This window comes from Pyrus communis, chromosome 9 (assembly GCF_041283825.1).
Source record: "Pyrus communis isolate YQ-2024b chromosome 9, ASM4128382v1, whole genome shotgun sequence".
NCBI lineage: Eukaryota > Viridiplantae > Streptophyta > Magnoliopsida > Rosales > Rosaceae > Pyrus > Pyrus communis.
The window spans coordinates 6,999,521-7,024,544 of record NC_142573.1 but is presented as its reverse complement, the minus strand read 5'-3'; the positions used below and the strand labels follow the sequence as shown (position 1 = coordinate 7,024,544).

Sequence of the window (25,024 nt, the reverse complement as noted above, 5' to 3'; positions counted from 1 at the left end):
TCAAATGTTTTTTTTTCAAGTTATTAGTCATGCAAGTCTGCACACTAAATAAAGTTTTCAAGACACTGAAGTTACGGTAAGCCATCATACTTTATAAAGAATTTAAAACTTTTAAGTGATTGCAAATTTGGTTGACAGTGGAAACTATGAAGATTTAATGTATGTTCGAATCATTGATCCAACCAAAGTGGATATTTGTATCATCTATTTCATAAATAGAATAAAAAACCCATGTATATAATTGACTAATATTTTTATACCTTTTATTGTTTAGATGGTGAAATGTTGGGTCAAGCATGCATACTCTATTGCTAAAACTTTTAATTATCAAACTGTAGTTGTTGAGATTAAAGAGTTTATTTACTCCTCATTTTCCTCCTTAATATCAAACTTTGTAAAACTTTCTTAATCTTAGGTGATGAGTACGAATAGATTTGATATTTCTACATTATATAAATAGAGTTTCACATGTTTTATACGGTTTTAAAACCCGCAACATCGCGCGGGCTCCCTTGCTAGTTATTTCTATATTCCATCTTATGTGTTTCCATTTTCTCCCCCACAAATCACTAATAGCTTGGAGCAAAGATGCTACAAGGATTCACAAAACGAGCACTTTGTATCAGTTAAAATGGTGTTATGCATATAGGAAGCTATTATCTTTGTGTAAGGAGAATGTAATGCATTTAGGAAGCTATTATCTTTGTGTAAGGAGCAAATGTAAGTCTAAAGTAGCTTAATCTTGTAATATAATTGTGATTTTAGTAAGGGAAGCTTTTGTTATTTAGCCCTTCATTGATTCTAAATTTTCAGTCTATTTGTTAACGGTCATCGTTACCAACATTTGTGCAAAATTGTGTAAGAGATCAGTTATGCAAATTCGTAGTTGTATTCACATATCAATGATATTACAATTTGTTTTCTCACAAAAAAAAAAAAAAAAAAAGGAAAAGAAAAAGAAACATGAAATTCTAATTTGGGTGCCCGTACCATATGTGGCATCCTTTTTTTAAAAACACAATTTGCAAGTTTGACCCCAATGATTTATGGTGGCACTGTTTTCAGATGGCACCAATTATATTGGTGGCATTGTTTTCAGATTGCACCAATGTATTAAGGGCAGCTATTGTTACAATAGAGACTTCTACATAGGACACGTACTTTAATTTGGTGGCTGCAAGGTGGCAATTGAGGTTTGCCACCAATGTCAGTGCCCACTCTTTATAATAGACACCAAAGAAAATGGTGTTCTCTAGCCAAAATTCTTGTAGTGAATTCGGTTAGGATTCTACTTGGGTTAGGTTTTTTAATTTTTGTGGGCTTAGTATTTCTTGATGCCTAAGTTATACACTTGTACACACACACACACACACACACAAGCGTATAACTTGGGGGAGGGTGATCGAAGGGGATCAAACCCGCACCAAAATGCAATTTCTTTCTGCTACTACAGTAAAGCATCATCTACATATGTATCTTGTGATATCAATACAATATATAGTTTACATAATTCTACATGGTATTGAAGCCACCCTTATTTATTTTCAAGTGCAAAACAACTAAGGTTGCGTTTAGTAAAGCTTTTGGGGCATATTTGGGCTTCTAGCTAAAACTTTTACTACATCAAGTTGTTTGGTATAACACATCAAATCAGTTTTTGACAAAATCTTAAGGGTTTTTATCACAAATGGTCCCTGAAATCGACCCTCACCATCAAGATGGTCCCTGAAATTGAAAATCAATCAATATAGTCCCTAAAAATAGGTGTCGCAAATCAATTTGGCAATTCTGTCATAATTCTGCTAAGTGCTGATGTGGCACATAAATGGGTCCCATAAGTCCTATTTTCTCACAAATAGTTCTTGAAATTGACCCGTGACATCAAAGTGGTATCTGAAATTGAAAATCAATCAATGTAGTCCCGCAAATAAGTGTCCCAAATCAATGTAGTCCTTCCATCATGATTTTGTCAAAAATTCTATTATGTGTTGATGTGATACATAAATGGATCACACAAGCCTAATTAAATTTTAAAAAAAAATTACAAATAGGTTTAATAATTTAATTGTTAATAAAAAAATTGTTAACCCAAAAACCCAGTCCTACAGTCACCTCCAATCCCAGTCCACATTCCTCTACCTTCTTCGTTGTCTATTCTCTAAAAAAAATCTCAATACATCCAATTTTACACACTTCGACACCGTTCACCGAATTGAACCTAGATCGAGATCACCTTTGGTGACGGCTTGGCTGATTGGTAACGACTTATGGGACATCACCGTTAACATTTAGGCGATCAATATCTTCACAACTTTAATCTTGGAGAGCTTGTTCGGCGCTTCCCTGGTGGTCTGGTGACTCAAAGAACAGCGAGGTTTGCCTTGAGATAATGAGGTTATAACTGAGGTGCGTTTATTGGTGGTTGAAAACTATTTCCAAACCTCTTCTTAGGCCTTGGTTAAGCCTTGTGCCTTTGAGAATTTATGAAAGAGATTTCTCTTCGGAGTAGGTCCTACTATAAGAAAAAAAATTATATTGTGCAAGAAGGTATTTAGACAACTTTTTTAATTAATTATTATATCTACATCAGCACATAACAAATTTTTTTACAGAATTGTGGTGGAATGATCACATTGATTTGCAATACCAATTTTCAAGGACTATATTCATCGATTTACAATTTTAGGGACCATCTTGATGGTGTGGGTCAATTTCAAGGACTATCTTGATGGTGTGAGTCAATTTCAGGGACCATTTGTGATAAAAACCCATAAATCTTGTGGGGCCCATTTTTGTGCAACATCAGCACTTAACGAAATTTTTAACAAAATTGTGACGGAAGAATCACATTGATTTGCAACACCTATTTTTAGGGACTACATTGATTGATTTTCAATTTCATGAACCATCTTGATAGTGAGGCTCAATTTCAGGGACCATTGGTGATAAAAACCCAAATTATAATAATCAGATTCATACAATTAGAAGGCCTTTTCAAATTCAAATGACTCTCCATGAAATTATTAGTTAAGGAACCGTTTGATAATTATTTTATTTTTAGTTTTTATTTTCTGCTTTTACCGTTTTAAAACTGAAAAATGAAATCTTATTTAGTAACTCGTTTCAGTTTTTGGTAAAAGAAAAAAAAGAAAATTGAAAACTATTTTGCTATCGTTGTAATAAATAAAAAGTAACTAAGACTGAAATTTTATAGGAAATTTTATTTTTATTTTTATAAACTATAGAATAATTTAAATAAATTCATCTAAACTACGAAAGGAAAATAATTTAAACAATATAAAATTTTAAAAGTTTTTAAAACATTGATCGAGTGAACTTAATTTAAAGTTGGGTGCCAATAAAGACACTCTTACGAGAAAGTCATGGGGTATGGGGCTGTAGTATAGCCTCTGGAAAGATACCATAAAGCCCATAAGCAGAGTGATTGGGTTTATGCTTTTACACCTTCATTACAAAGCCTTTAATGTAAGCCATGGTTCCAAACTTCCAATAGAGTCTGCCATGGCACTGGCACCATTGGCGGTTTTAACTCAAGGTATAACCCTATAACGAGTTTCCTCAAGTTATATTTTTGGGTTCTAATAGCTATTCAAGATCCTTTAGAAATGTTTTATGATTCCGAGAGGTTTTCAAAATGAGTCACTGAGTTTAGTTTCATCAATTTACACCATGATGATTTAACATTACAACTATTTAAGATTTGATTAATCGTTAGATTTTCTGTTAAATTGATGATCTGACAAAATAAGAGACTCATTTTTTTGTGCTGATGTGTCGAAAAACTCATCTCCAACCCTTTCTATCAATGTGACAAAATAAAAAACTCATTTTTTTTATGCTGAGGTGTATAATGATTCTCAGTCGTTGATGAATGTAGAACTCACATTACATCAATGACTTGTCATTATCATTTTTCACAAGATATAGGTGCAATCCTGTCCTACACCTTGCAACCTTACTAATATTATTTTAGTAACAAACATGGATTAGCACCCCTTAATAAGAAAAATAAAAGAGAAGACACATTCAAAGAGTGGGGATTACATTATTTTCGATGGTATGTGGGTCCCCATGATCAATCTAATCCCTCGTGCAAGGGGATAAATGTGTAGAACATCAAAGCTATTCTCTATTTCACTAAACATTCCCCCAAATCTCCATAAACTTCTGCATTAGTGTCCTACAAGTTCTCTCTCTCGCCTCTCTCCTCACTTATGTTTCGGATCACCACAGGACCAATTCTCACTCAGTTTGACAAATCATCCTCAATCTCTCTCTCCCTTTTGAGAAATTCAACAAGCCACCACAGAGGAAGCTATAGAGGACAAAAGTCCAGTTTTTCCCTTTTGCCTTTTTCTTGCTCTTCTTTCTTTGCTTTCAAGGTCTTATTTCTTGTGTATTCCCAAACACACAGACGATTAATTCCTTCATTGGATTGTCCCCAAAACACAAATTATCTCACTTTCTGCCATTTTTCCCCAATTCCCCACCTGGGTTTCTTCCATTTTCTCCCCAAACTCACAAAGCAAGAACCTTTAATTCTGTTTTCTCTGTAATGCGTTTGTTCGGTTCGTCTGCAATTGGGAATTGCCAGTTGGGTTTTCTTTTCTTTTGTTGATGAGTTGATAATTTTCTGGATTTTGGAGCTATTTCAAGTTCCAAGAACATGGGGGGAGGAGAGAAGAGTGACAAAGAAACAAAGAAAGAAAACCAAGGTGATACAGATAATGAAGGAGTTGAGGGGATTGGGAGGCAGATGAGTGAGACTTCCGTCTCTGCAGCGGAGGAGGAGGAAGATGAAGAAGGAAGCAGTAAAATTCAGTTGGGTCCCCAATGCACTCTTAAAGAACAGATTGAGAAGGATAAGGTCTGTTTTTTCTGCTCAATTAATGGCAAAAAGTCAGTATCTTTTCACATTAATTTCTTTTATTTATGCAATATTTTGTTGGGTTGTTGACTTTTTTTTGTTTGCTGCACTGTTGGTTGACTTTGTTGTTTCAGGATGATGAGAGTTTGAGGAGGTGGAAGGAGCAGCTTCTTGGGGCTGTGGATTTTGAGAATGTTGGGGGTATGAGACATTGAAAATTTCATTTCATCAGCTCTCAGCTTTTGTGATTTTACTAGAATCGTCGAATTTCAAAATCTTTGAATTTTATGTTAGTTTCTTTTGTACTTTAATCTTTCACTGTCGATGATTGCCAATGATCAAAGTTGTTAATAACTAATTGGAAATAATTAAAGTGTAGCTTTCCTTTAACCCCTTTTCCTTTTGTGCTTTCATTGGATGTGCAGTCCTTTTCCTGCCTTGATAGTTAATAATGATTCCTCATCCTAAGAATGTTTGCATCTTAATACGTATCATTGCTTCGGTCAATGTTCCTGTTACGCTTGTTTCCGAAGAAAATTTCACGTGAGAATTTGTAAATATTTTCTTTATTTTGATTTAAGATTCTATCATGAATTGTCATGTTTTTTACATATGTAGAAGAAAGAATAAAGGATCATCTTGGAGACATTGTTCTGTTTGGCCACAACCCTGAGCTTATCTCTTAGTTGTATGAATCTCAATCTCTGTCCGAGGCGCTATCATTTAGGCGGCCTATAATATTGGGAATGGTTTTGCATAATTTGTTTTATTGTCTGTTTTAATGAATGGTGTTATCACGAATCGTGATCATGAAAATGTCAGTACTACATTGCTATTCACAGAATTCAACTTTCTCAAAAACCTGTTATGGAACACTTAGAGCTGATATCTTGCACTCTTTTCTGCATATGGTGTATCTTGCAGCACAAGGCCTGTATCTGGACTTGATATTAGAACACCATAATTGTTGAACTTTGAAAATTAGTGATTCTTCACCTATCGTCATTTTACTAGAACATTCTCGGAACTTTTTTCCTCCAATCTTGTAGACTTGTAGAATGTAGAGATGAAATTGTCAATTATTGGGTTTCTTTCTTCATCTTTTTTCTTCTTTGTTTCCAACCAACCTACGGGTACAGTTAGCTATGTTCTTTATTAATTTGATAGTAAGGATGTACATTTAGAAATGATTTAGCTCCAATACTCTATTTCCGATGTTTTACTCTGTACAGACACGATAATTGTTTGAAAAGAGTATGCCTTCATCCATATTTTTGCGCTTTTTTTAAAGGGTTTTCCATTCCTTTCTCGCACATAGTAATTGTTTCCCTTGTTTTACAACAGAAACTCTTGAACCAGAAGTGAAGTTCATTCAGCTGTCAATCCTTTCTCCTGGTAGACCTGACATTGTTCTTGATATTCCGGAAGATGGGAAACCCAAAGGCTTATGGTTTACGCTGAAAGAAGGTAGTCGGCACAACCTGAAGTTCTCCTTCCAAGTTAAGAATAACATTGTATCCGGCCTCAAGTACACCAACACTGTTTGGAAAACTGGTGTCAAGGGTAAGTAATCCGTCTCCATCCTAGTTGTTCATGTAAAATGAAACATCCCGAACTTGAATTGTTCCATTCATGATGATTTTAATTTCAGTCGACAGCACAAAAGAGATGATTGGAACTTTCAGTCCTCAGCAAGAGCCTTACATACATGTGATGCCGGAAGAGACCACACCTTCTGGCATGTTTGCCAGAGGATCATATTCTGCAAGATCAAAGGTAAGCCTAGTTGAAGTATTTTTCAGTTAATTGACTGGAGTAATATAGTCACCACTACAAAGTCTCATTCTGTTCTGTCTATCTTTCTGTTATTGCAGTTTCTTGACGATGATAACAAGTGCTACTTGGAGATCAATTACACCTTCGATATTCGAAAGGAATGGGCTAAATAAACCGATAATTTCCCACAGAGTGCTAGCAAATCTCTTCCATTCAGCTGATGTTCTCACACCGCAGTTAGTTTAAGATTTTTTCCGGTTAATGATACCCGAATATTACTTACTTCCATGCTTATGCTAAGTTTGTTACTTAATTTTCATAACATCGGATTGCAAGAAAGCGAGAGTGTTTTTTATTTCTTTTCGAGGGGATTCTTTGGTTACTGCCTGCAATAAAAAAGGTGAGCTTAGATTCTGTTCTAATCGAAAACATTGTTGCTCTGGTTTGGATGCATTTGGATTTGTTTTCTTCATCTTCCTCCTATTCAAATAGGCCCTATTTGTTTCTTCCACCTAAAAGAGTATCGAAAATTTGGAAATTTATTGGGACAAACAGAATGCTTAAGCTAATCTTAATAGGTTGGTGACAAGTGCTTCAAATTCACCGTCAAAACACAAGAAAAACACAAGTTGTTGGCAATGAGGCTCGTACCTTAAGTGGTTAAGAGCATTATCCGACACCAGAGTCCCTAAGTTCGGTTTCCTCCAGAGTCCCTAAGTTCGGTTTCCTCCAGTCTCTATCCCCGGTATTAATAAACAAAGAAAAAACAAGAGTTGTTGAGTTCAAATCCAAGTTTTCCTAGCATGAACTCAATAGGGTTCAAAGATTGAGGCCCTCACATTTGTGTCATGCCTCTTTATTGTAAGGTGCAAGAGATTTCAAAGAAAACCACACCTGAAAGGAAGATCCTATCTGCTTTCTGCACTTTGACAATAACCCACCATTCTCCTACCTCCACATTCATGCTTTAGAACTTTGCCATTGTATTGTATTAGTGCTTTCTTCCTAACAAGTCTTAAAAATGGAATGGACACAAGAGTTTCAATGTACTGGGAACACGGTCTGGTACAACAAGTGTCATAATGCAATTAGTTGATTTTTTTTTTTCAAATTTCCAACTAATGATATTATTACACTTGGTATAGCAGGTCATATTCCCAGCATACTGAAAAATCTCTCGTTATATTGATAGTCTAGCGTTATCGAGTCTATTCTAAAAAAGATGTAGCCATTAGATTATGTAGGAGAAGAGACTTAAGGAGAACGTAGGACTTATTTAGAATTTAGCCAAACCAATGTGTGACTAGCTTTCCAAAAAAAAAAAAAAAAAAAAAATGTGAGACTAGAGTTTTTTACTAAAGCAATATTCTAATACATTCCAATTTACAGAAAAATAGAATTGATTTTAGTTGTAGTTTTTTTGGGAATATTTGAAAAGATCGAAACTCATGAAGTTCTCCTATTATATTGACTAAAAAAAGCTAAAAATGCATATTTCGACGTAGTTAAGTTAGCTAAGAAAGTGTCCCATGTACATATAAGTTCAAATTATTCTCCTTAAAACTTATATAATATTTATTTAAAATATGACTCATATGAAAATAAATAATTTCAAAACGTTGAGATTTCATGGGTGGTTAGTTAATTAGATGAGGATCATGTGCAAAAACACTGCTCTTTGCCAACTAATTGGTTTGACTAAAAATTTCCATCACACCTTTCCCCCAAGTAGAAGACAAATCCCACCTCTTAAGATGAATGATTAATTAAACAAACTACCTGATTTGACCACAAATACCAATGACTTTCACATGCTTCTGCATCTTCAAAGAAAATGTCAAGAAATTCACATCATTAATAACAACATAAAAATCGTATTAGAATTTTCCAACTGAAATATCAATTTTTATGTGGTATGAGATGGAATGACAACAGATAGAGTTGCTGTCAAACTTGACAACAACTTTAAATAATTTTTAATTAATTAGTAAATACTTTTTAATTTCTTATTCGTTTAAATATTGCAATTTATCTTTTATCCTACATTTTTTTTCTTTCTAACCAACGAATTCATTTTTTTACCTTATTTTGGTGACCACTGCAAGTTCTAATAGATATTTACTATTAACGGTTATTTATAATAAATTATTACAAAAAAATATTCTGTCTAAATTTATAAAATAAAATATTTTTGTAGCTACATTGGTAAATCACAATAGCAAACCAACCATGTGCTTTAACGAGTTTGATACGTAGTTGTGACGAAGATAATAGACATTTGTAATGAGTAATATTTAATAGTGGCTTATTTGCGGTACTTTGTTGAGTAGATATAAATATATCATATAAGAGTTATTTAATGCTGTATTCCACTATTAGAAAAATTATTACAATAATACAGCATAATTAGTAATAATATTTCCTTGTACAACAAAATTAGGAACAATAATTATGATCATGTGGTAGGTTAAGAATTATTAGTATTATTTTTGGATTAAGGTTTACTTTAACAAGGTTATACAGTATATGCGTAATGTTGGGCATGTGGTATGTGGTGTCTGCGTATCGGCAGAGACACGGTGAAACAGTGTCGTATTTACGGCGTCGTGTGGTTTCTCTGAGTGAGTGCGCGTGTTTGCCAAATTATTAGGCATCAGTTGGCACCGACGGACTTTAGAACAACCAGACAGCCAATGTTTGTTGGTCCAAATCTCATGTATGCCCCACTATGCCATTCTTGTTTCTTTAATTCCTAATTTTCACCAAGAGGAATTGGATTCGACCGTTTTCGAGCACTGAATTTCGAGTGTGATGATAAACGCTCTTAATTATTGAGTTATAGATTATGTGCTTTACATTTTGAGATGTCAATTAGGCATTGTGCAAGTTTCTCAAACTCGTATTTTTTGTAATTGTTCTTAAGTCTAGGCCTAATATTTGGACTCAATTCGTTAACATGTTCCAACCCACCAGTTAAAAATTAGCATTTCAATGGATGCTTAATGAGTCAGGTCGTTAACAAATAAACTCGTTGGATGTCAATTAGGCATTCTACAAGTTTCAAATTACAAAGGACTTGATGTCAATGAACGTAGGCAGTCCTTCTAGATTGGCCTTTGCTTGGAGTTAGTTGATACGTTATAAGTTTGTTGCTTGTCCTTTTCCTACTTCCTACCCCAGATTTTACCATCCAAGTAAATACCAACAAGTTCGATTCCCAAGAAGCAAAAGACAGAGAGAAAAGACCAGTTGCAAACCACACACGATTAGCACTAATTAACAAGAATACTAGCCATGAAAGATTCAACCGGTGCTTTGGTTGAGCCAAAGGATGATAGCCAGGAAAGGTTCAACTGGTGCTTTGGTTGAGCCAACTGCTAAGTAAAATCAACAACTTACATTAGTTTAGGTGCGACGTCTAAGAGTGTAGAAATATAGCTCTCTGTATTGATGTGTGAAAAATATAACAAAATATGTAAGGTGACCTTATATGAGATTATAAGTAAATTGATCTATTCTTTATATTATCAATTGATTTTATGATATAACATCAAGTTGAGAAAAACTAAATAGGGTGTTCAAGGAAGGGAGCATTAAACATTTCCTTATTGGAACGTTGCATGACTCACAAGAGTTCTTAATGCGGGAAGATGAATTAAATTTTTCTTGAATAATAAGCGTTATTAACATGACACAAGTATAAATAGATAAATTCAAACAAGTCCCATCGACAACCCTAGCTAGAAAAAGTAGGAGAAAGTCTTTAATGATGAGGTAGAGTGAAAGTTTTGAGTCTCTTCAATGCATTGAGAAACTGATTTGATGAAGTCGATTTAGAAATCCCACCCCACACACTCTCTAGATTTTTCAGTGTTCCCGTCACACGAGATGGTACATCACGTGTCTCAATGTAAATGGTGGGTCATATGTGTTAAAATATTAATAACTTAAAAATTAAAATTTTCCACCACTTGCATTGAGACACGTGGTGTACCATCCGTGTTCCCGTCACACCTAAAAATTTTCCCCCACACACACTCTCCCCTGTTTTTAAAGTGAAAATGTCATTTCAATTAAAGTAAACAGTTTGCAAGGCTTAATTATTAATAGTCTAGAGGGTGTAGGGAAGCGTAAGATAACTTTTGTAGTAAAAAAAAAATTTTATAAGTCTACATGATAAAATCGGTTAGAATTTAGGTTAAAAATTAAAAATTTCTTTAACTTTTCGTTAATTATTATCATAAGGTTCGTGTATGAGGCTAAAAAGATAAAGTTAGCATCACGTTCTCAATTAATAAAGAGTTCTGTTTTAAATTCATATGTGTCGTTCACATGCTAATAATTAACAAAAAATTAATAATTTTTTTAATTTTAAATATAAATCCTAACAGATTTTATCACATAAGCTTATAGGCTATTTTTTTTTACCAGATAGGCTATTTTTTTTTATCCATTTGCACTTTGCAAAACAAAACCCCCACTTTCCATCTTTACATCTCTTCACACCACCACCGCCACCAGGGCACCAGCTGGTTCCATCCCCACACATTTTCTTTTGTTTTTATCTCACCAGCCAGCAAAAGACCCCCTCACTTTATATACCCTCATCACATTTTGATCTTCAATTGCATACGCAACCTCCATTTTCTCTCTAAGTTCCTCTGCTGTGAGAGGTCAGTGCTACCATTTTTTTTCTTCAGGATTTTGCGTGTTCAATTCTACTTCTTTGAGCTTCTGAAAGTTTACCACTTTACTTAATATTCTTTGATATTTAGTCTTATTTGATATGTTGTGATGTATTATTTTGAATTGAGCTGATCTAGATCTGATTTGTGGGTGTGCATTGTTTGAATGTGGACTCTTTCCTCTTGTTCTTCTAGAGATTTGTTGACTTGTGTTTTACCGAGAAACCTCTAGTGAGTGTGGGAAGGGTGAATTTATTGCCTCACAGAAACAGAACTTTGATCTGGTTTTTCCCATTTTTTAATTTCTTTTCTGGGTTCTGAAACAGGGAATTGGGTCATTTTCTAAGTTAATTTCACCTGCATTTGCTGTTTCCTTCATTGCAGTTTCATTTACTGTTGCATCTGTTCTTTTAGTGCAGTCCATTAGATCTTTAATTACCACTTTAATGGGTAATCATCCTGTTTTACAACTTTTTTTTACTGTAAATCAAGATCTGGCAATGATTGTGTTTTTAGATTTTCTCACTTTTTCCAAGATTTAGCAAAATGGGTGTGTAGAAAAATAGTTCTACTGCAAGGAAAAGGTGAAAAGGATGGATCTTGGAGTAAATTGAAGAGTTTTACTGCTCACACTGTGATTAATTATCCTCATAAGAGTGGTTAATTAATTGGTATTTTACCACTTTGCATGTCTTGTTAAACTGAGATTTAATTCATATTTGGAATTTATTCTTGCAGGAATTTGTTGGAGAGTGTTTCCATACAAAATAGTACTATCAAATTTTTTGGAGAAAATGGAACTTCCTGTGATTTGCATGCTACTACTTCTGAGTTCTTCAGCAGCATATGCTCAAAAAACCAAACCTCCCTCTCCCTCTTTCAGCCCTACTCCAGCCCCGGCTCCAGCGCCAGATTTCGTGAACCTCACAGAATTACTCACCGTGGCCGGGCCATTCCACACCTTCCTTAACTACCTTCAATCCACTAAAGTGCTTGAGACCTTCCAAGACCAAGCCAACAAGACTGAGGAAGGCATAACTATCTTTGTCCCAAAAGACAGTGCCTTCACAGCTCTTAAGAAGCCCTCTTTGTCCAATCTGACCGCTGACCAGCTCAAGTCAGTCATCCTATTCCATGGCTTGCCCCATTACTACACTCTAGCCGACTTCAAAAACCTCAGCGAATCAGGCCCAATTCCTACATTTGCCGGCGGAAGTTACACTTTGAACTTCACTGATACTTCAGGCTCTGTGCACCTTACCTCAGGATGGTCAGACACAAAAGTAAGCAGCAGCGTGCACTCAACCGATCCTGTTGCAGTTTACCAAGTTGACAAGGTTCTTCTACCTGAGGCAATCTTCGGTACTGACATTCCTCCAACCTCAGCTCCAGCACCAGCACCAGCTCCTGACACTGCACCAGCTGCTGATGCTCCAACCGCTGATGGAGGCTCATCATCTCCAGGATCTGCACCGGGAAAATCTTCGTCTTACAGGATTATCAGCTGGGGCATTTGGGGTCACTTGGTTTTGGCAATCTCAGGTGGTCTGGCCTTGATCTTGTGAGAGACACCTCCCCGTTGATTGAAATTTTTTTCGAGTTATATGTTAAGTGGGTCGACTCGCTTATTTACGTTCGATTGCTTGATTTGAAACCATTTTTTGTGGACATATGTGGCACTGAATCTCTATATGTATGAGAATTTGAGTTCTTTTATTTACACGAGTAAATGGGATTTTGTTTGATCTGCTGTTTAGGCGGTGAAAAATTGTTGTACTTTTAACTTAATTCTTCTGTTGCTTAGCTTACAAGATATACATAAATACATGTGTGATTCTTCGGCCTGGTTTGGTTTGGTACTAAGGTGATTTTGAAAAAAGCTGGTATAAAAAAAAGGTGGGAGCTTCTTTTTGTGTTTGGTAAACATTTAGTTTCAGTTTTTTTTTCACAGTTTTGAATGAAAAAAAGCCAAAAACAAGAAGCTACAAAACCAAGCTTTGAAAAACCGGTTTTTTTTCACATCTGTTTTACATAAAAGTTTACCAAATACTATAATACTTTTTTTTTTTTCAAAAGTACTTTTACAAAAAAGTTTACCCAACAATCTGCTTATTTATTTCACAGCTACTTATTCTCACAGCATAGCAAAAACAACTTTTTTTCAAAGCACAGCAATACCAAACCAGCCCTTTATGGGGATCGCCTGCTGGTTTTTGCTTCTTCAGAGCAGGCTGAGACAATCATCGAGACAAAAACATATGCATCTGAAAGTGGAAGAGTTTTCACATTAAGGAAGATGTGTCATTAAGAAACATGTTTCATAGAAAAAGATTAAGCAGTGCACACTAAACTGATCTTTACTTTACGAGGAGAAAGACTTGGGTGTCGCTAGAAATGTATCTTCATCTCACTATAGCACTCATCGCGTAACTTGGAGAGATGAGAATGGGATACATCTCCGTCGACAAAGACTTGGGTGTCATTGAAGATGTATTTTCATCTCACTATAGCACTTGTCGCGTGACTTGGAGAGATGGAAATGTGATACATCTCCGTCGACAAGCACGACAACAAGTCATGCTATGAAACTGGCCCTACTTTTGCTCATCACAACATTTGCTTTGTTTGTCAACTACTTTTACGAGATGATATTCTAAACATTTTTACTCTAATTTATAAAGAAGAGGTTTCAAACTTGGGTGCAATGCTCTTACCAACTGGACTAACCTCTGGTTTGTCAACCCTTTGCATCAGCTAAACCGTTTACAAGCTACCATTTTACAATAACATTTTTCTACTCTTGCTAGGGAACTTGCACAATGTTCAAACTATATATCAAGGTCCAAACTTTTGTATACCTTTTCTTATTTGTTGTGAATTGTTAAATATTCAACAAGCAATCAATATGTTTTTGAAATAATTCTTCACACGCAACAAGCCTAACACACAACGATATGCTCAGTTGAAATTTAAATTTAAAAATTAATTGACAATACAAAAAGTAACTAAACTTTTATCAACTATTGTAAAATTTCATAACTTTCTGACGTGAGAGAGTGCTCACAATGTGTATGCTTATGTGGAAACACAGTAAATGATTTGAAATTTATAGAAGATGCCAAACCGACCACATTCCTCTTCCCTCAAAATATTTTTAGACATTCACATTCCTTTTACGCAGACATAGCCGGCCTCTCCTCCTCTGCTTTTCCATTTTCCTATCTATTTTCCTTCCCCTGGCTCTTCGCGCGTCCTTCCGCCTACACGTTTTTCTCTCCTTCTCTCACTCTCGACTTCTTTCCTTTCATCAATCTACACACAAACATCTTTCTCTCTCTCTCTCTCCAACATCCAAACTTCTGCAGAATCAATGAGAAAGTCCATCAATTTCGGTTTTGTCTTCTGAATCTCCGTGAGGTACACTCCATTTCCCGACGTGGGTTTTGATTATTTTATATGTTTATGTCCGTTACTGTATGATTCGATTACTGGGTCAATCTTAAAAACGCGTTTTTTGATCGACGTGCATGCTATTCTGCATCTATGATATGATTCCTCAATTGGGTTCTCTTCATATATCGATCTAGTTTGTGTTTCTGTTGTTGCCAGATTAATAATTACATGCTAACACGTCGAACATTGTCATCTTTATAGCTATTTGAAGATTGAAATATGTGATTTTTGTTTCTGGGGAATTCAGTGTCTTAGTATTTTGTACTGGGAATTCGGCACAAACAAAGGGGAAGATGTCTGCATTTGAAGGAGTTATTGTTTCTGATACATGGCTGCAGAGCCAATTCACTCAAGTCGAGCTTCGCACCCTCAAATCGAAAGTAAGCTTTTTGTGATTGGTTATCAATTTTATGCATTTTGTATTCTGTCAAATTGTTAGGAGAAATTTTATGATCAAGTGGACATTTTTTGGTGATATGTGAAATTGGTTGCATTGGTTTTAGTTTCTTTCGATAAGGAATCAGTCTGGTCGAGTCACATTGGGAGATTTGCCGCCTGTTTTTGCGAAATTGAAGGCTTTCAGTGATATGTTCAATGAAGATGAGATTAAATCAATCTTATTGGAGTCGGGCAATAACATTGGTGAAGAAATTGATTTTGAGTCCTATCTTCGGGTGAGTCTTCCATTTCTCCTGCACTTAGTGGATTATTCATAATCGTTTGATGGAGTATGCATTTGCAGTCTTGTTTCTTTTACATCATGTTCTGATATTTGTTAGACACAATGGAATCGGATTTGCTAAATGGCAGGCATATTTGAATTTGCAAGCACGTGAAAATGCAAGATCTGGCGGTTCAAAACAATCTTCCTTTCTCAAGGCAACCACAACAACGGTTCACCACGCGATTAATACTTCTGAGAAGTCTTCTTATGTTGCTCACATTAATGGCTACCTGGCGGAAGATCCGTTCTTGAAGAAGTATCTTCCTTTAGATCCATCTACAAATGCTCTATTTGATGTTGCAAAAGACGGAGTACTACTCTGGTAGTGTTTCTTGACCCACTCAATTTTATACTCAGTAGAGTCAACTGACATTTTTCAAGTTTCTTAATTATTTTATTTGTTTGATGTAGTAAGCTTATCAATATAGCTGTTCCTGGGACTATAGATGAGCGAGCTATCAACACTAAAGCAGTTCTTAATCCATGGGAGAGGAATGAGAACCATACCCTTTGTCTTAATTCTGCTAAGGCTATCGGCTGTACTGTAGTTAACATCGGCACACAGGATTTGGTTGAAGCACGAGTAAGTTGAGCACTAGCAGCTACCTATTGGAATGTTTTTATTAGTTTTCCTGATTGTTCTGAGCTTCCAGTTTTCTCGGAACGTTTTCACATATTCTTAATTTGCAGCCCCATCTTGTACTTGGCTTGATTTCACAAATAATCAAGGTATGCAGTGTGGAACATTTTTGCTTTTTTTCTTTTGTGTCTCTTAGATCATAGAAACCAGCGTTTCAAGATTTGGGTTATCGAGGCGTAAACTTTTAACTCGTTTTTCTCATGGTGGTATTATCAGATTCAACTGTTAGCTGATCTTAATCTGAAGAAAACTCCACAACTTGTGGAATTGGTGGATGACAGCAAGGTCAAATCTTTATTTTTTTTTTCCTTTTATCCATGTTTGGATAAGGGTAGATGATCTCCATTTACATTTCGCCATGTTTGTGGATAAGCACATAAACTTACTTCAGGTGTTGTGTTCATGGACAGGATGTGGAGGAGCTATTGGGTCTACCACCTGAGAAAGTTCTACTAAAATGGATGAATTTTCATCTAAAGAAAGCTGGCTACGAAAAGCAAGTCACAAACTTCTCTTCTGATGTGAAGGTAAGAATGAGCTGACCAGTTTAGTAATGATAAGCATTTTAAGCATAAACCTAATTGTTACGGTGTTACAGTTGTACTTCCCGTTTCCTGTAAGCTGACCACTAAATTATCAATTAAGAGGGAGGATATTTTATATGCATATTTTATATGCATCATACATCGTATCTTACTTGAGTTGCTGCTGTGCAGTTAGAATTTCTTGCTGACTTACAAAGAAAAGCAATATTCTGCATAAAACTTGTATCCAACATGTTTTAGTCTTGTTTTAAAGTATGTTGTTGAGTTTTTTTCCTGTTCTCGTGGTTATGTAATAAACCCGATGCATTTTCAGGATGGAGAGGCTTATGCTTACCTGCTTAATGCTCTTGCACCAGAGCACTCAGGCCCTGCCGCCTTGAATATGAAGGATCCTACAAAAAGAGCAAACCTGGTTCTTGAGCAAGCAGAGAAATTGGATTGCAAAAGATACCTTACTCCAAAAGACATTGTTGAGGGCTCACCAAATCTTAATCTTGCATTTGTTGCACAAATTTTCCAGCACAGGCAGGAAACAGTACTTCTCAAGTTCTTTAGTTTGAGCTGGCAAATTTGGCTTCTCTATTGCAAATTAATTGTACTGAGTTAATCGTGTGTGGCTTTCTCTATTGCAGAAATGGGTTGTCTGCTGATAGTAAAAAAATGTCCTTTGCTGAGATGATGACAGATGATGCCGAAACTTCTCGAGAAGAGAGATGTTTCCGACTGTGGATTAACAGTCTTGGAACTGCTACCTATGTCAATAATCTTTTTGAAGATGTCAGAAATGGGTGAGATTTTCAATTCCTTCTCATGCTTACCCCTTCGAAGCACGTACCTGTTGTGCCTGGTTGTCCCGTGGTTAATATATCTCACTTGTGCACGCAGATGGGTTCTTTTAGAAGTGCTTGACAAAATTTCTTCAGGATCAGTCAACTGGAAGAAGGCATCAAAGCCTCCAATAAAAATGCCGTTTAGAAAAGTCGAGAATGCCAACCAAGTTATAGAGATTGGAAAGGAATTAAATTTCTCCCTTGTGAATGTAGCAGGGAATGATATTGTGCAAGGAAATAAGAAGCTCATACTGGGTAAGTTTGAAGAGTTTTTACTTTCATGTTCTATCTTGGTATGACCGCAATATTCAATTTTTGCATCCAAGCAAAGCTTCAAAGTTAAGTTACTTCCTTAGAACTATACGTTTTCTGATCCACTTGGCAAAATAAAAGACCGAGGTTGTGGTTTCTGATGATATGTTGACTACGTGAGTTTTTGTTTTTTGCGTTCTTTTGGGCTTGATTTTGTTTCTGGTTGTGCTTAAGACAAATCGCGCCCATGGCCCTTTTTCTTAATTCATATTTTTATGATGTAAATGATAACATTTTAACTTTTCTACCTCTGCAGCATTTTTATGGCAGTTGATGAGGTTTAGTATGCTTCAACTCTTGAGAAACTTGAGATCCCACTCCCAAGATAAAGCGGGTAAAGAGATTACTGATGCTGACATTCTAAACTGGGCGAACAAAAAAGTTAAGAAGGCGGGTAGAACCTCCCAAATAGAGAGTTTCAAGGTAATTAAGCCTTTCTCACTGATCACTTGGATCCCATGATTGGTGAATCAGTTTTTACTTATGGTTTTTTTTTAATTGAACTTTCAAAATTTTAGGATAAAAACCTTTCAAGTGGAGTTTTCTTCCTCGAGCTTCTTAGTTCTGTGGAGCCAAGGGTGGTCAACTGGAGCCTTGCCACCAAGGGGGAAACTGGTACTCTATTTTTTATTTTTCATGATCAATTTTGTTTTCTTTTACACTACGATTTGTATATGTGTTTCATTGTACTCGCTAAAAAATTTTTTGTATCGAACTATTGGAGATGGACATGTATATAGACTGATACTATAGTATTGAAACACATTTCTCATTTTTCTCATGTTCTTGTTGTTTACCACTCAAGTTTTTAAATTCATTATCTTCAATATTGCAGAGGAAGATAAGAAGTTGAATGCAACGTATATAATCAGTGTTGCCCGAAAGCTAGGTTGCTCCATTTTCTTGTTACCAGAGGACATTTTGGTGGTATGGATATTATAGTATACATTTATAACATACTCATCTGTGTCATCTTGACTCGAATATATGAAAACATCGAGTACTTTCTGTCCCGTCTGGCACCTGAATATGTCATTTGATTTCTTATTTGTTTCTGTTTAACCGATGTATGTGAAGTAGATATGACTATTCAGTTGAAAACTGGATTCAACCAACAGCGCAGTTTACCGTCTTCAGTGCATTATTACATTAGTTAGCATATGTAACACCCAAATTCTACTGTTGTGTGCTTTTGTATGACAGGTAAACCAGAAGATGATGCTTACTTTGACTGCAAGCATCATGTACTGGAGTCTGCAGCAACCGGGAGGGGAAGCGGAATCAAACCTTAGCACTCCTGACGGGTCCCCTACAGCTTCCGCTGATGGCGAGAAGGAAGCAACTTTGGCCAGTGCAGTCTCCAATCTGTCTGTGGACGAAGCTGCTTCAAACCCAACCTCCCAACAGACAGAACACGAAAATCCCTCGAAGGTCGAAAATGAGGAATCGTCTGTAGAAAATGAAAAAAAGGACACTTCTGGTGAAAAATGACAGGATATACTTGATCACATTTCATTGTTTTTTGGTTTCTAGAGAGGAGGAATAAGAGGAAACTTGGTTGCAGTTATCAGACGCTCTCTTCGTAATGCTATTGTAAACCACAGGAAAAGAAAGGGAAAGAGTTTTGTAAATTTTAATTAGAGATTTTTGTACCTAGGACTATTCTTTTTAATGGCTATTTCATTAATTATTCTGAATAATATAAGAATTCATTTTTTACTTTTTCTTATATTTTTCAATACAAACGATATTCTTATTCTTAACTGCACTAATGAGAGAATATGTGTTTGAACCTGAAAAACAGTAGGTTGAGAGGAAGGCCCTAAGCACATTTCTTAATTTTTTTGAAATTAAAGATTAGATCTTGGTATTCGTCTTTACTTGTAAGTAAGAGGTCTTAGGTTTGATTCTAGCCTAAGGCGAAGTTGAGCCACATTATTATGGCAAACCTATTATAAGGCTTAGTCCACTCCCCACCTCCTTAGTGTATATATTATCGTTTGTTTAAAAAAAAAAAAAAAAAAAAAAAACTTAGATCTTGGTATTGGAGTTTATTTCGTTTTTATTTCATTTATTTTTTGAGAACCTTGCGGATTTTGACTAAAATGATGAAAATACAAACTCTATTTGTCAGATTGATCCCTTTTGGAGATTTGTTGATGTGTTATAAATATCTGATCGATAGTATCATCAATATTTGATTGATATTGTCGTCATTTAATTTTAATCATTTTAATAATTAAGATTTGTAAAATCTTCTTCATTTAACCCAATTTCCCCTGAAAAAAAAAATTCACTCAAATTATATTTGTACAAATAAAATAAATGTATGGAATTATAGGCTCCTAAGACCAAAAAGTTACAAAAGAAACAAATGTATAAAAATGTTTTGTTCATAATATGTGGAATAGAAACAAAATTGGCTAGTCGACATTTTCATGTTCTTGTTCACTTGACATGGAGCTAGTAGGATGTATTACAAATGAAGCTTTACCGCAATGACGAAAAACAATCATACCTATGCACCTGGTGCGATTTCAATCCCTCTCCCTCCTAACAACTAAAAAAAACTGACACAAAAACAAAAAAAAAGGGTTCACTACAGTAAACATTTTAGCATGCAATCCCTGTGTGTTACGCTTTAATGCATATTTGCTAAGATCTATCGCTCACACGTGACCTCCATCACAAGATTATGATCGCAGCACTGCTTAAGCGTTTATTTATTGCCACATTTCTTCACAGATTACCATGTCTGCATTTCACAAAGAACCATTTTACAGTTTATTTTTCTGAGATGATTAGATTTTGTAGAACAAATTGAAATTCATTCAGTGACAGTTACAGACACAACAGCATCGAAGCAAAAATTACAGGGCATAAAAATGCGGCAATGCCCGAATTTGCAGCGTATCTAATGACATATACGGTAACAGTTAAAAATTTACATTTGATCACCTCCAACTACAACATGCTAATACACAACAGGTACTCTCTTTTACTTGGTTGTTTCTTTCATACAGAAACGCAGGTGAGAGACGACAACTTCAGTTTCTTTCCTTCCGAGGGGAACAATGCCCCCAATAGGGTGCCGGACATTTTTGCAGCTTGATCAGCTCGATGCTGCAAATACTATTTCTCGTCCAGTTTTAGGGAATTTAGCCGTCTTATTCTCTGATCGAGCTCTTTCATCACCGCTGGTTCTTGCTTTTTCCTTTGCTTTGATATCGTGTTGGTTGTCATTGAACCTATCTTATCAAATGCCACCTGCAATAGTGTGGACACCATATGATACAAGGTTGACACGAAGAATATATAAATTTCTTTAGGGGAAATAAGCAGTTGTAGAGATATGCGTTACCGTCAATAGTTCATCAGGATCAAATAGGTGATGGGTGGTTCTCTGCAGAATACTGATTACATCTCCAACATGATGGGTTATAAGCAGCTGATCTTCCTTCATCTGCAATTGAAAATCACAAAATCAGACAAACTTCTCCTGTAATCATGTCTAATATTTCGGCTGAACTTAGATGATCGACAGTCAAGAGGTAGTAAATCGTAGTAAATCTGCATAACAAATACAAGCAATGAAAAAGGCCAATGTTTGAAGTTCTTGTACCTTAAAGATTGCTAAAGCAACGTGAAATAGAACTTTAGCCCCCTCATAGAAAAGGACATCCCATACCCTTAGAGTAGTCTTGAAAGAGAAAAAGAGCAACCCCCGTGAAAGTGTTAGTCACGGAAATTAACAGCAAGTATCTAGTGTGTGTGTGTGTGTATACATATATATGTATATATGTATATATATATATAGAGAGAGAGAGAGAGAGACAGACAGACAGACAGACAGAGACAGACAGACAGAGAGAGAGAGAGACAGAGAGAGAGATTTGGTTTGGTTTAACCTCAGAAGGCAAGCTCTTGGAAAAGAGGCATAGAAACCACTCAGTGGCCACAAGGGAGACATCAAACTCCATTGCTTCCAAATGCGTTGCTATCCTGCATTTTGCTTCCAATTTTTTAAAATACACAAGGGGAAAGTAAAACATAAGACAGGTAAGTCACCGAAAGCAAGATACCTCGGGCACTTTTTATCCAGGAACTCCTTGACAACTCTTTGTTCAACATGGCATCCTGATAAATTATTTGTATAGCAGTCATTAACTAACACATTTTCCAAGAGGACTGCAAGCATCCAAAATGCATCTTCTTCCGTTTTCATCACAAGCAGTAACAATGCTGCAACATAATTTAAGCCCTGCAGCAAGAAGGTCGAACCATTCCAGGTAAGTAAACGCCAGCAGCCAAAAGTAAATATAATTCATATGAAAATACAGACAGAGGAAAGACCAACTTTGTTGTTTCAAATCAGTTATCTTGGAAAAATACATGAAATAAGATATTCTCTCGAGCAATAAAGACAAGCGGGGATGAACATGCAAGCAGATTGTGATCGATAAAATTTTCCAGTCAATCCTATTGAAATTTACAGGAGAAATAACTCATACTTCACTGGGGCATACAACATGAGTTGGTGAACTAAGGTTTTGGGATGGCTGAAGAAACAACAGAAAGGTACTGTAGTAACAAGTATTTCGGAAACCATTCAGATACATTCAATTTTTGTTATTTTCTTTGATTAGGACATTCTCATTTGATAAGTGTGGCTACAAGATAGATTCAACGGGAGCAATGTAAAAGATGCTAGCTAACAATTAAAGCTGAAAAGGAAGAGTAAAACACAAAGCGGTGCCAAAAAGAGAATGAAAATCGAAGTGTTGAACTTAATCTGAACAAAAACAATAATATGATTAACAAACGCAGTCTTGAACATGCAGCAATTTGGAACATCATTTTGTAACATATAAAGGTTTTGGCACCTTCATGCTCGTGATAATCAGTTAATCACACAACTTTAAAAACATGGGTATTTTGAAAGGCGCAAGAGAACCACCTGACAGTATCCAACATCAGAATCACGGAAGGAATATCCAACAAGTACACGTCGGAGAGCAGCGTGACCCTCTGGGGTGTCCAACCATGGATGACCAGGGAAGGTCCGGGGGAGGTCCTGCACATACAGTCAAGGAATGAATTGCAGAACGTGGAGGAAATTCAACGACAATGCAGCTACAACCTATAAGCTATAATTTGAAATAAATTCTGAGCATTAGAGTAAATACTAAAGGAAGATTTCCCCAATGGATTGGTACAGACAAATGCTCAAACATGAACATTTCCAAAGATCACCACAAAGTTACCTAGAGCTAATATTTTCCTAAATTCACTGACGTGGGAATAGTTACATTGGCTAGAGCGGATGTGCTCCCCCTATGCACTCGAATTCGAGTCCCCCTAGAGGCCCCCTCCCCGCAATCTAAATTAGAAAATATCACTAGTAACAAAAATATTTTCCTAAATTCATCCTGAAAATTACTTCCATCTCTCAAAAGGGAAGCTGAGACCAAGAAAATCATACCAATAAAATATCAAATTCCAACATTTTGCCACAAACTTATGATTGCAAAATCCAAATGAGTGGGCAAATTAAGAAACTCACATGATCAATCTGCCTGGTGGCAGGGGTGACCTTGCCCTCAGTGGCCTTGATCAAGTCATCGTAATAGCTCTCCGGCACGGTGGACTTCTTCTTGGCGGCCCCGGACAGCGAAAACCACACCTTGGGGCGGAGCACCGGCGGAATCCCCTTCCTAATCAGCCGCTTCAGAGTGATGGAATTTCCCAAAGCTGAAAACTTTAAGGAGGATTTCAAATTCCCTTCAGAAATAGAAGTCTGCAAGTACCAATTTGCACCTTTATTTGCCTCCAATGACCACCATTCCCTCCCCTGCTGCCTCACCTTTTCTCTCACCTCATTCAACACATTCACATCGTCCACATTCCCTTCCACTGTAAACCCATAAAGGTCCTGGAATTTTACAGTCAGATTTGCCCTCCTGGCATGGATGCTGGGCCTCAAGATTGGTATCTGGGATTGGAATTCCAGGGGCAGGTCTCTCTTGCTCTGAGTCCCAAACATCTCTTTGGAAATGGGATTCCAGAGGGGTGAATCAGGATGAGGAGATAGAAAGAGGAGATAGAGAGAGAGGATATGTCAACCAAGAAAAAACCCACCAGCTACAAATCCATGGAATTGGTCTTAATTTATAGCCTGAGAAAAAAGCTTTGAAATTTGAGCAAGGTGTTTGATTTCTTCAACTGGGTTGCTTAAAGATTCGATGAAAGGTGAGTCAGGGACAAAAATTTATCACCCAAAAAACCTAGCATTTGTGATGGCCATGAAAGTCTGTTTTCTGCCATTAATATATATACATTCCACCCAAAAAAAAAAAACAAAGATAAAAAATAAACAAATGAAAAGAAAAACCTTTTAGAGTTTTAGTGGGCCTTTTTTGTAGGAAAAAAAATATTTTCAGACAAAAAAAACCCAGAAAAATAAAAGGAAAGGTGGAAAGAAGAAACAAAACCCAGAAGAGATTTTTCCTGCAATGTAAAATACAAAAGGGAAAAATGGGGAAAGAAAGTGGTATCTGAGATAGGGGTTGAATCAAGAGGACAAGAATATCCTAATTTAGGATCAAAAAGTAATTAGTGGAATTGGATGATTAAGAAGTGGTTTAGCAGGAAAGTCCGAATATTTAGGGGGTAATTTAAGCTTAACAGAAAACATGGATGGTATGAAGTGGGAAAGAAAATAGTGAAGAATGGGGAAGGGGTCAATTTGTAAAATAAGTTAGTTTTGGGTGTGTTTTGCTATTAAATTTCTTTCTATAAAATATCTTTTGAATGTTTTTGGAGCCAGTTGACGCTGAAAAAAGACAGACATTCACAATTTCACACACTGTATGCAGAGTTTTCTCTTTCCCTTTTTTATTTTTGTTTTGGCTTCTTTTGTTTTGTTTGTTATTTTTGTTACTTTATTTGTTTAGACAATTTTAGCTAAAAAATATAATTTGAAAATAAAATGAGAAGCGTAGACAGGATTTGATTTCAATCCATTGACGTTTCTCCTTTTGTTACTAATTTGTTACTTTGATATTAGACAGTTCACTCTAAATTCTTAAATATTTCATTTAAATTGTAGTCAACAAAATATATACTTTTTGCATCTATATAAATCGAACCTAATAATTTTTTCAACTACAAA

At 35.9% G+C, this 25,024-nt stretch overlaps 4 protein-coding genes across 5 annotated transcripts; 3 read left to right on the top strand and 1 right to left on the bottom strand.

Annotated features, from left to right (window-relative positions):
• Positions 1 to 4,098: 4,098 nt before the first annotated feature.
• Positions 4,099 to 7,117, top strand: LOC137739035 (rho GDP-dissociation inhibitor 1). Its single transcript, XM_068478508.2, has 5 exons — positions 4,099 to 4,888; positions 5,023 to 5,089; positions 6,233 to 6,451; positions 6,540 to 6,664; positions 6,763 to 7,117. The coding sequence occupies exons 1-5, from the start codon at positions 4,688 to 4,690 to the stop codon at positions 6,835 to 6,837; spliced, it is 687 nt and encodes a 228-aa protein (XP_068334609.1). The 5' UTR covers positions 4,099 to 4,687; the 3' UTR covers positions 6,838 to 7,117.
• Positions 7,118 to 11,166: 4,049 nt separating this feature from the next.
• LOC137739590 (fasciclin-like arabinogalactan protein 7) lies at positions 11,167 to 13,117 on the top strand. Its single transcript, XM_068479212.2, has 2 exons — positions 11,167 to 11,337; positions 12,088 to 13,117. Exon 2 carries the CDS (start codon positions 12,144 to 12,146, stop codon positions 12,912 to 12,914), a length of 771 nt encoding a protein of 256 aa, XP_068335313.2. The 5' UTR covers positions 11,167 to 11,337; positions 12,088 to 12,143; the 3' UTR covers positions 12,915 to 13,117.
• A 1,366-nt stretch (positions 13,118 to 14,483) lies between these two features.
• On the top strand, positions 14,484 to 19,572 carry LOC137740280 (fimbrin-5). 2 transcript variants are annotated; one of them, XM_068480133.2, is made up of 15 exons: positions 14,484 to 14,766; positions 15,050 to 15,182; positions 15,306 to 15,476; positions 15,613 to 15,848; positions 15,938 to 16,109; positions 16,217 to 16,255; positions 16,383 to 16,451; positions 16,577 to 16,693; positions 17,025 to 17,236; positions 17,344 to 17,499; positions 17,597 to 17,796; positions 18,110 to 18,276; positions 18,372 to 18,468; positions 18,689 to 18,780; positions 19,057 to 19,572. In XM_068480133.2, the coding sequence occupies exons 2-15, from the start codon at positions 15,096 to 15,098 to the stop codon at positions 19,342 to 19,344; spliced, it is 2,103 nt and encodes a 700-aa protein (XP_068336234.2). In that variant the 5' UTR covers positions 14,484 to 14,766; positions 15,050 to 15,095; the 3' UTR covers positions 19,345 to 19,572. The 2 variants fall into 2 exon arrangements, with proteins under 2 accessions (XP_068336234.2, XP_068336233.2); XM_068480132.2 differs by having other exon boundaries at positions 14,492 to 14,766; positions 15,004 to 15,182.
• Positions 19,573 to 20,659: 1,087 nt separating this feature from the next.
• LOC137739876 (uncharacterized) lies at positions 20,660 to 24,665 on the bottom strand. Its single transcript, XM_088700446.1, has 7 exons — positions 23,417 to 24,665; positions 22,811 to 22,927; positions 21,936 to 22,114; positions 21,762 to 21,855; positions 21,476 to 21,553; positions 21,215 to 21,316; positions 20,660 to 21,120 (listed from the first exon to the last, which is right to left on the bottom strand). The coding sequence occupies exons 1-7, from the start codon at positions 23,894 to 23,896 to the stop codon at positions 20,986 to 20,988; spliced, it is 1,185 nt and encodes a 394-aa protein (XP_088556572.1). The 5' UTR covers positions 23,897 to 24,665; the 3' UTR covers positions 20,660 to 20,985.
• Between the last annotated feature and the right edge of the window lie 359 nt (positions 24,666 to 25,024).

Bases quoted from the DNA above. Each gene is read 5' to 3' on its own strand.
- LOC137739590 (XM_068479212.2), top strand. From the start codon at position 12,144: ATGGAACTTCCTGTGATTTGCATGCTACTACTTCTGAGTTCTTCAGCA.
- LOC137740280 (XM_068480133.2), top strand. From the start codon at position 15,096: ATGTCTGCATTTGAAGGAGTTATTGTTTCTGATACATGGCTGCAGAGC. The intron at 16,110-16,216 runs GTAAGTTGAGCA...CTTAATTTGCAG, and splicing joins AGGATTTGGTTGAAGCACGA to CCCCATCTTGTACTTGGCTT. The intron at 16,452-16,576 runs GTCAAATCTTTA...GTTCATGGACAG, and splicing joins AATTGGTGGATGACAGCAAG to GATGTGGAGGAGCTATTGGG.
- LOC137739035 (XM_068478508.2), top strand. From the start codon at position 4,688: ATGGGGGGAGGAGAGAAGAGTGACAAAGAAACAAAGAAAGAAAACCAA. The intron at 5,090-6,232 runs GTATGAGACATT...GTTTTACAACAG, and splicing joins GGATTTTGAGAATGTTGGGG to AAACTCTTGAACCAGAAGTG. The intron at 6,665-6,762 runs GTAAGCCTAGTT...CTGTTATTGCAG, and splicing joins CATATTCTGCAAGATCAAAG to TTTCTTGACGATGATAACAA.
- LOC137739876 (XM_088700446.1), bottom strand. From the start codon at position 23,896: ATGTTTGGGACTCAGAGCAAGAGAGACCTGCCCCTGGAATTCCAATCC. The intron at 22,115-22,810 runs GTGGTTCTCTTG...TTCTTGCTGCAG, and splicing joins CTGATGTTGGATACTGTCAG to GGCTTAAATTATGTTGCAGC. The intron at 21,554-21,761 runs GTTAAACCAAAC...TTCTCTTTCAAG, and splicing joins CCAAGAGCTTGCCTTCTGAG to ACTACTCTAAGGGTATGGGA.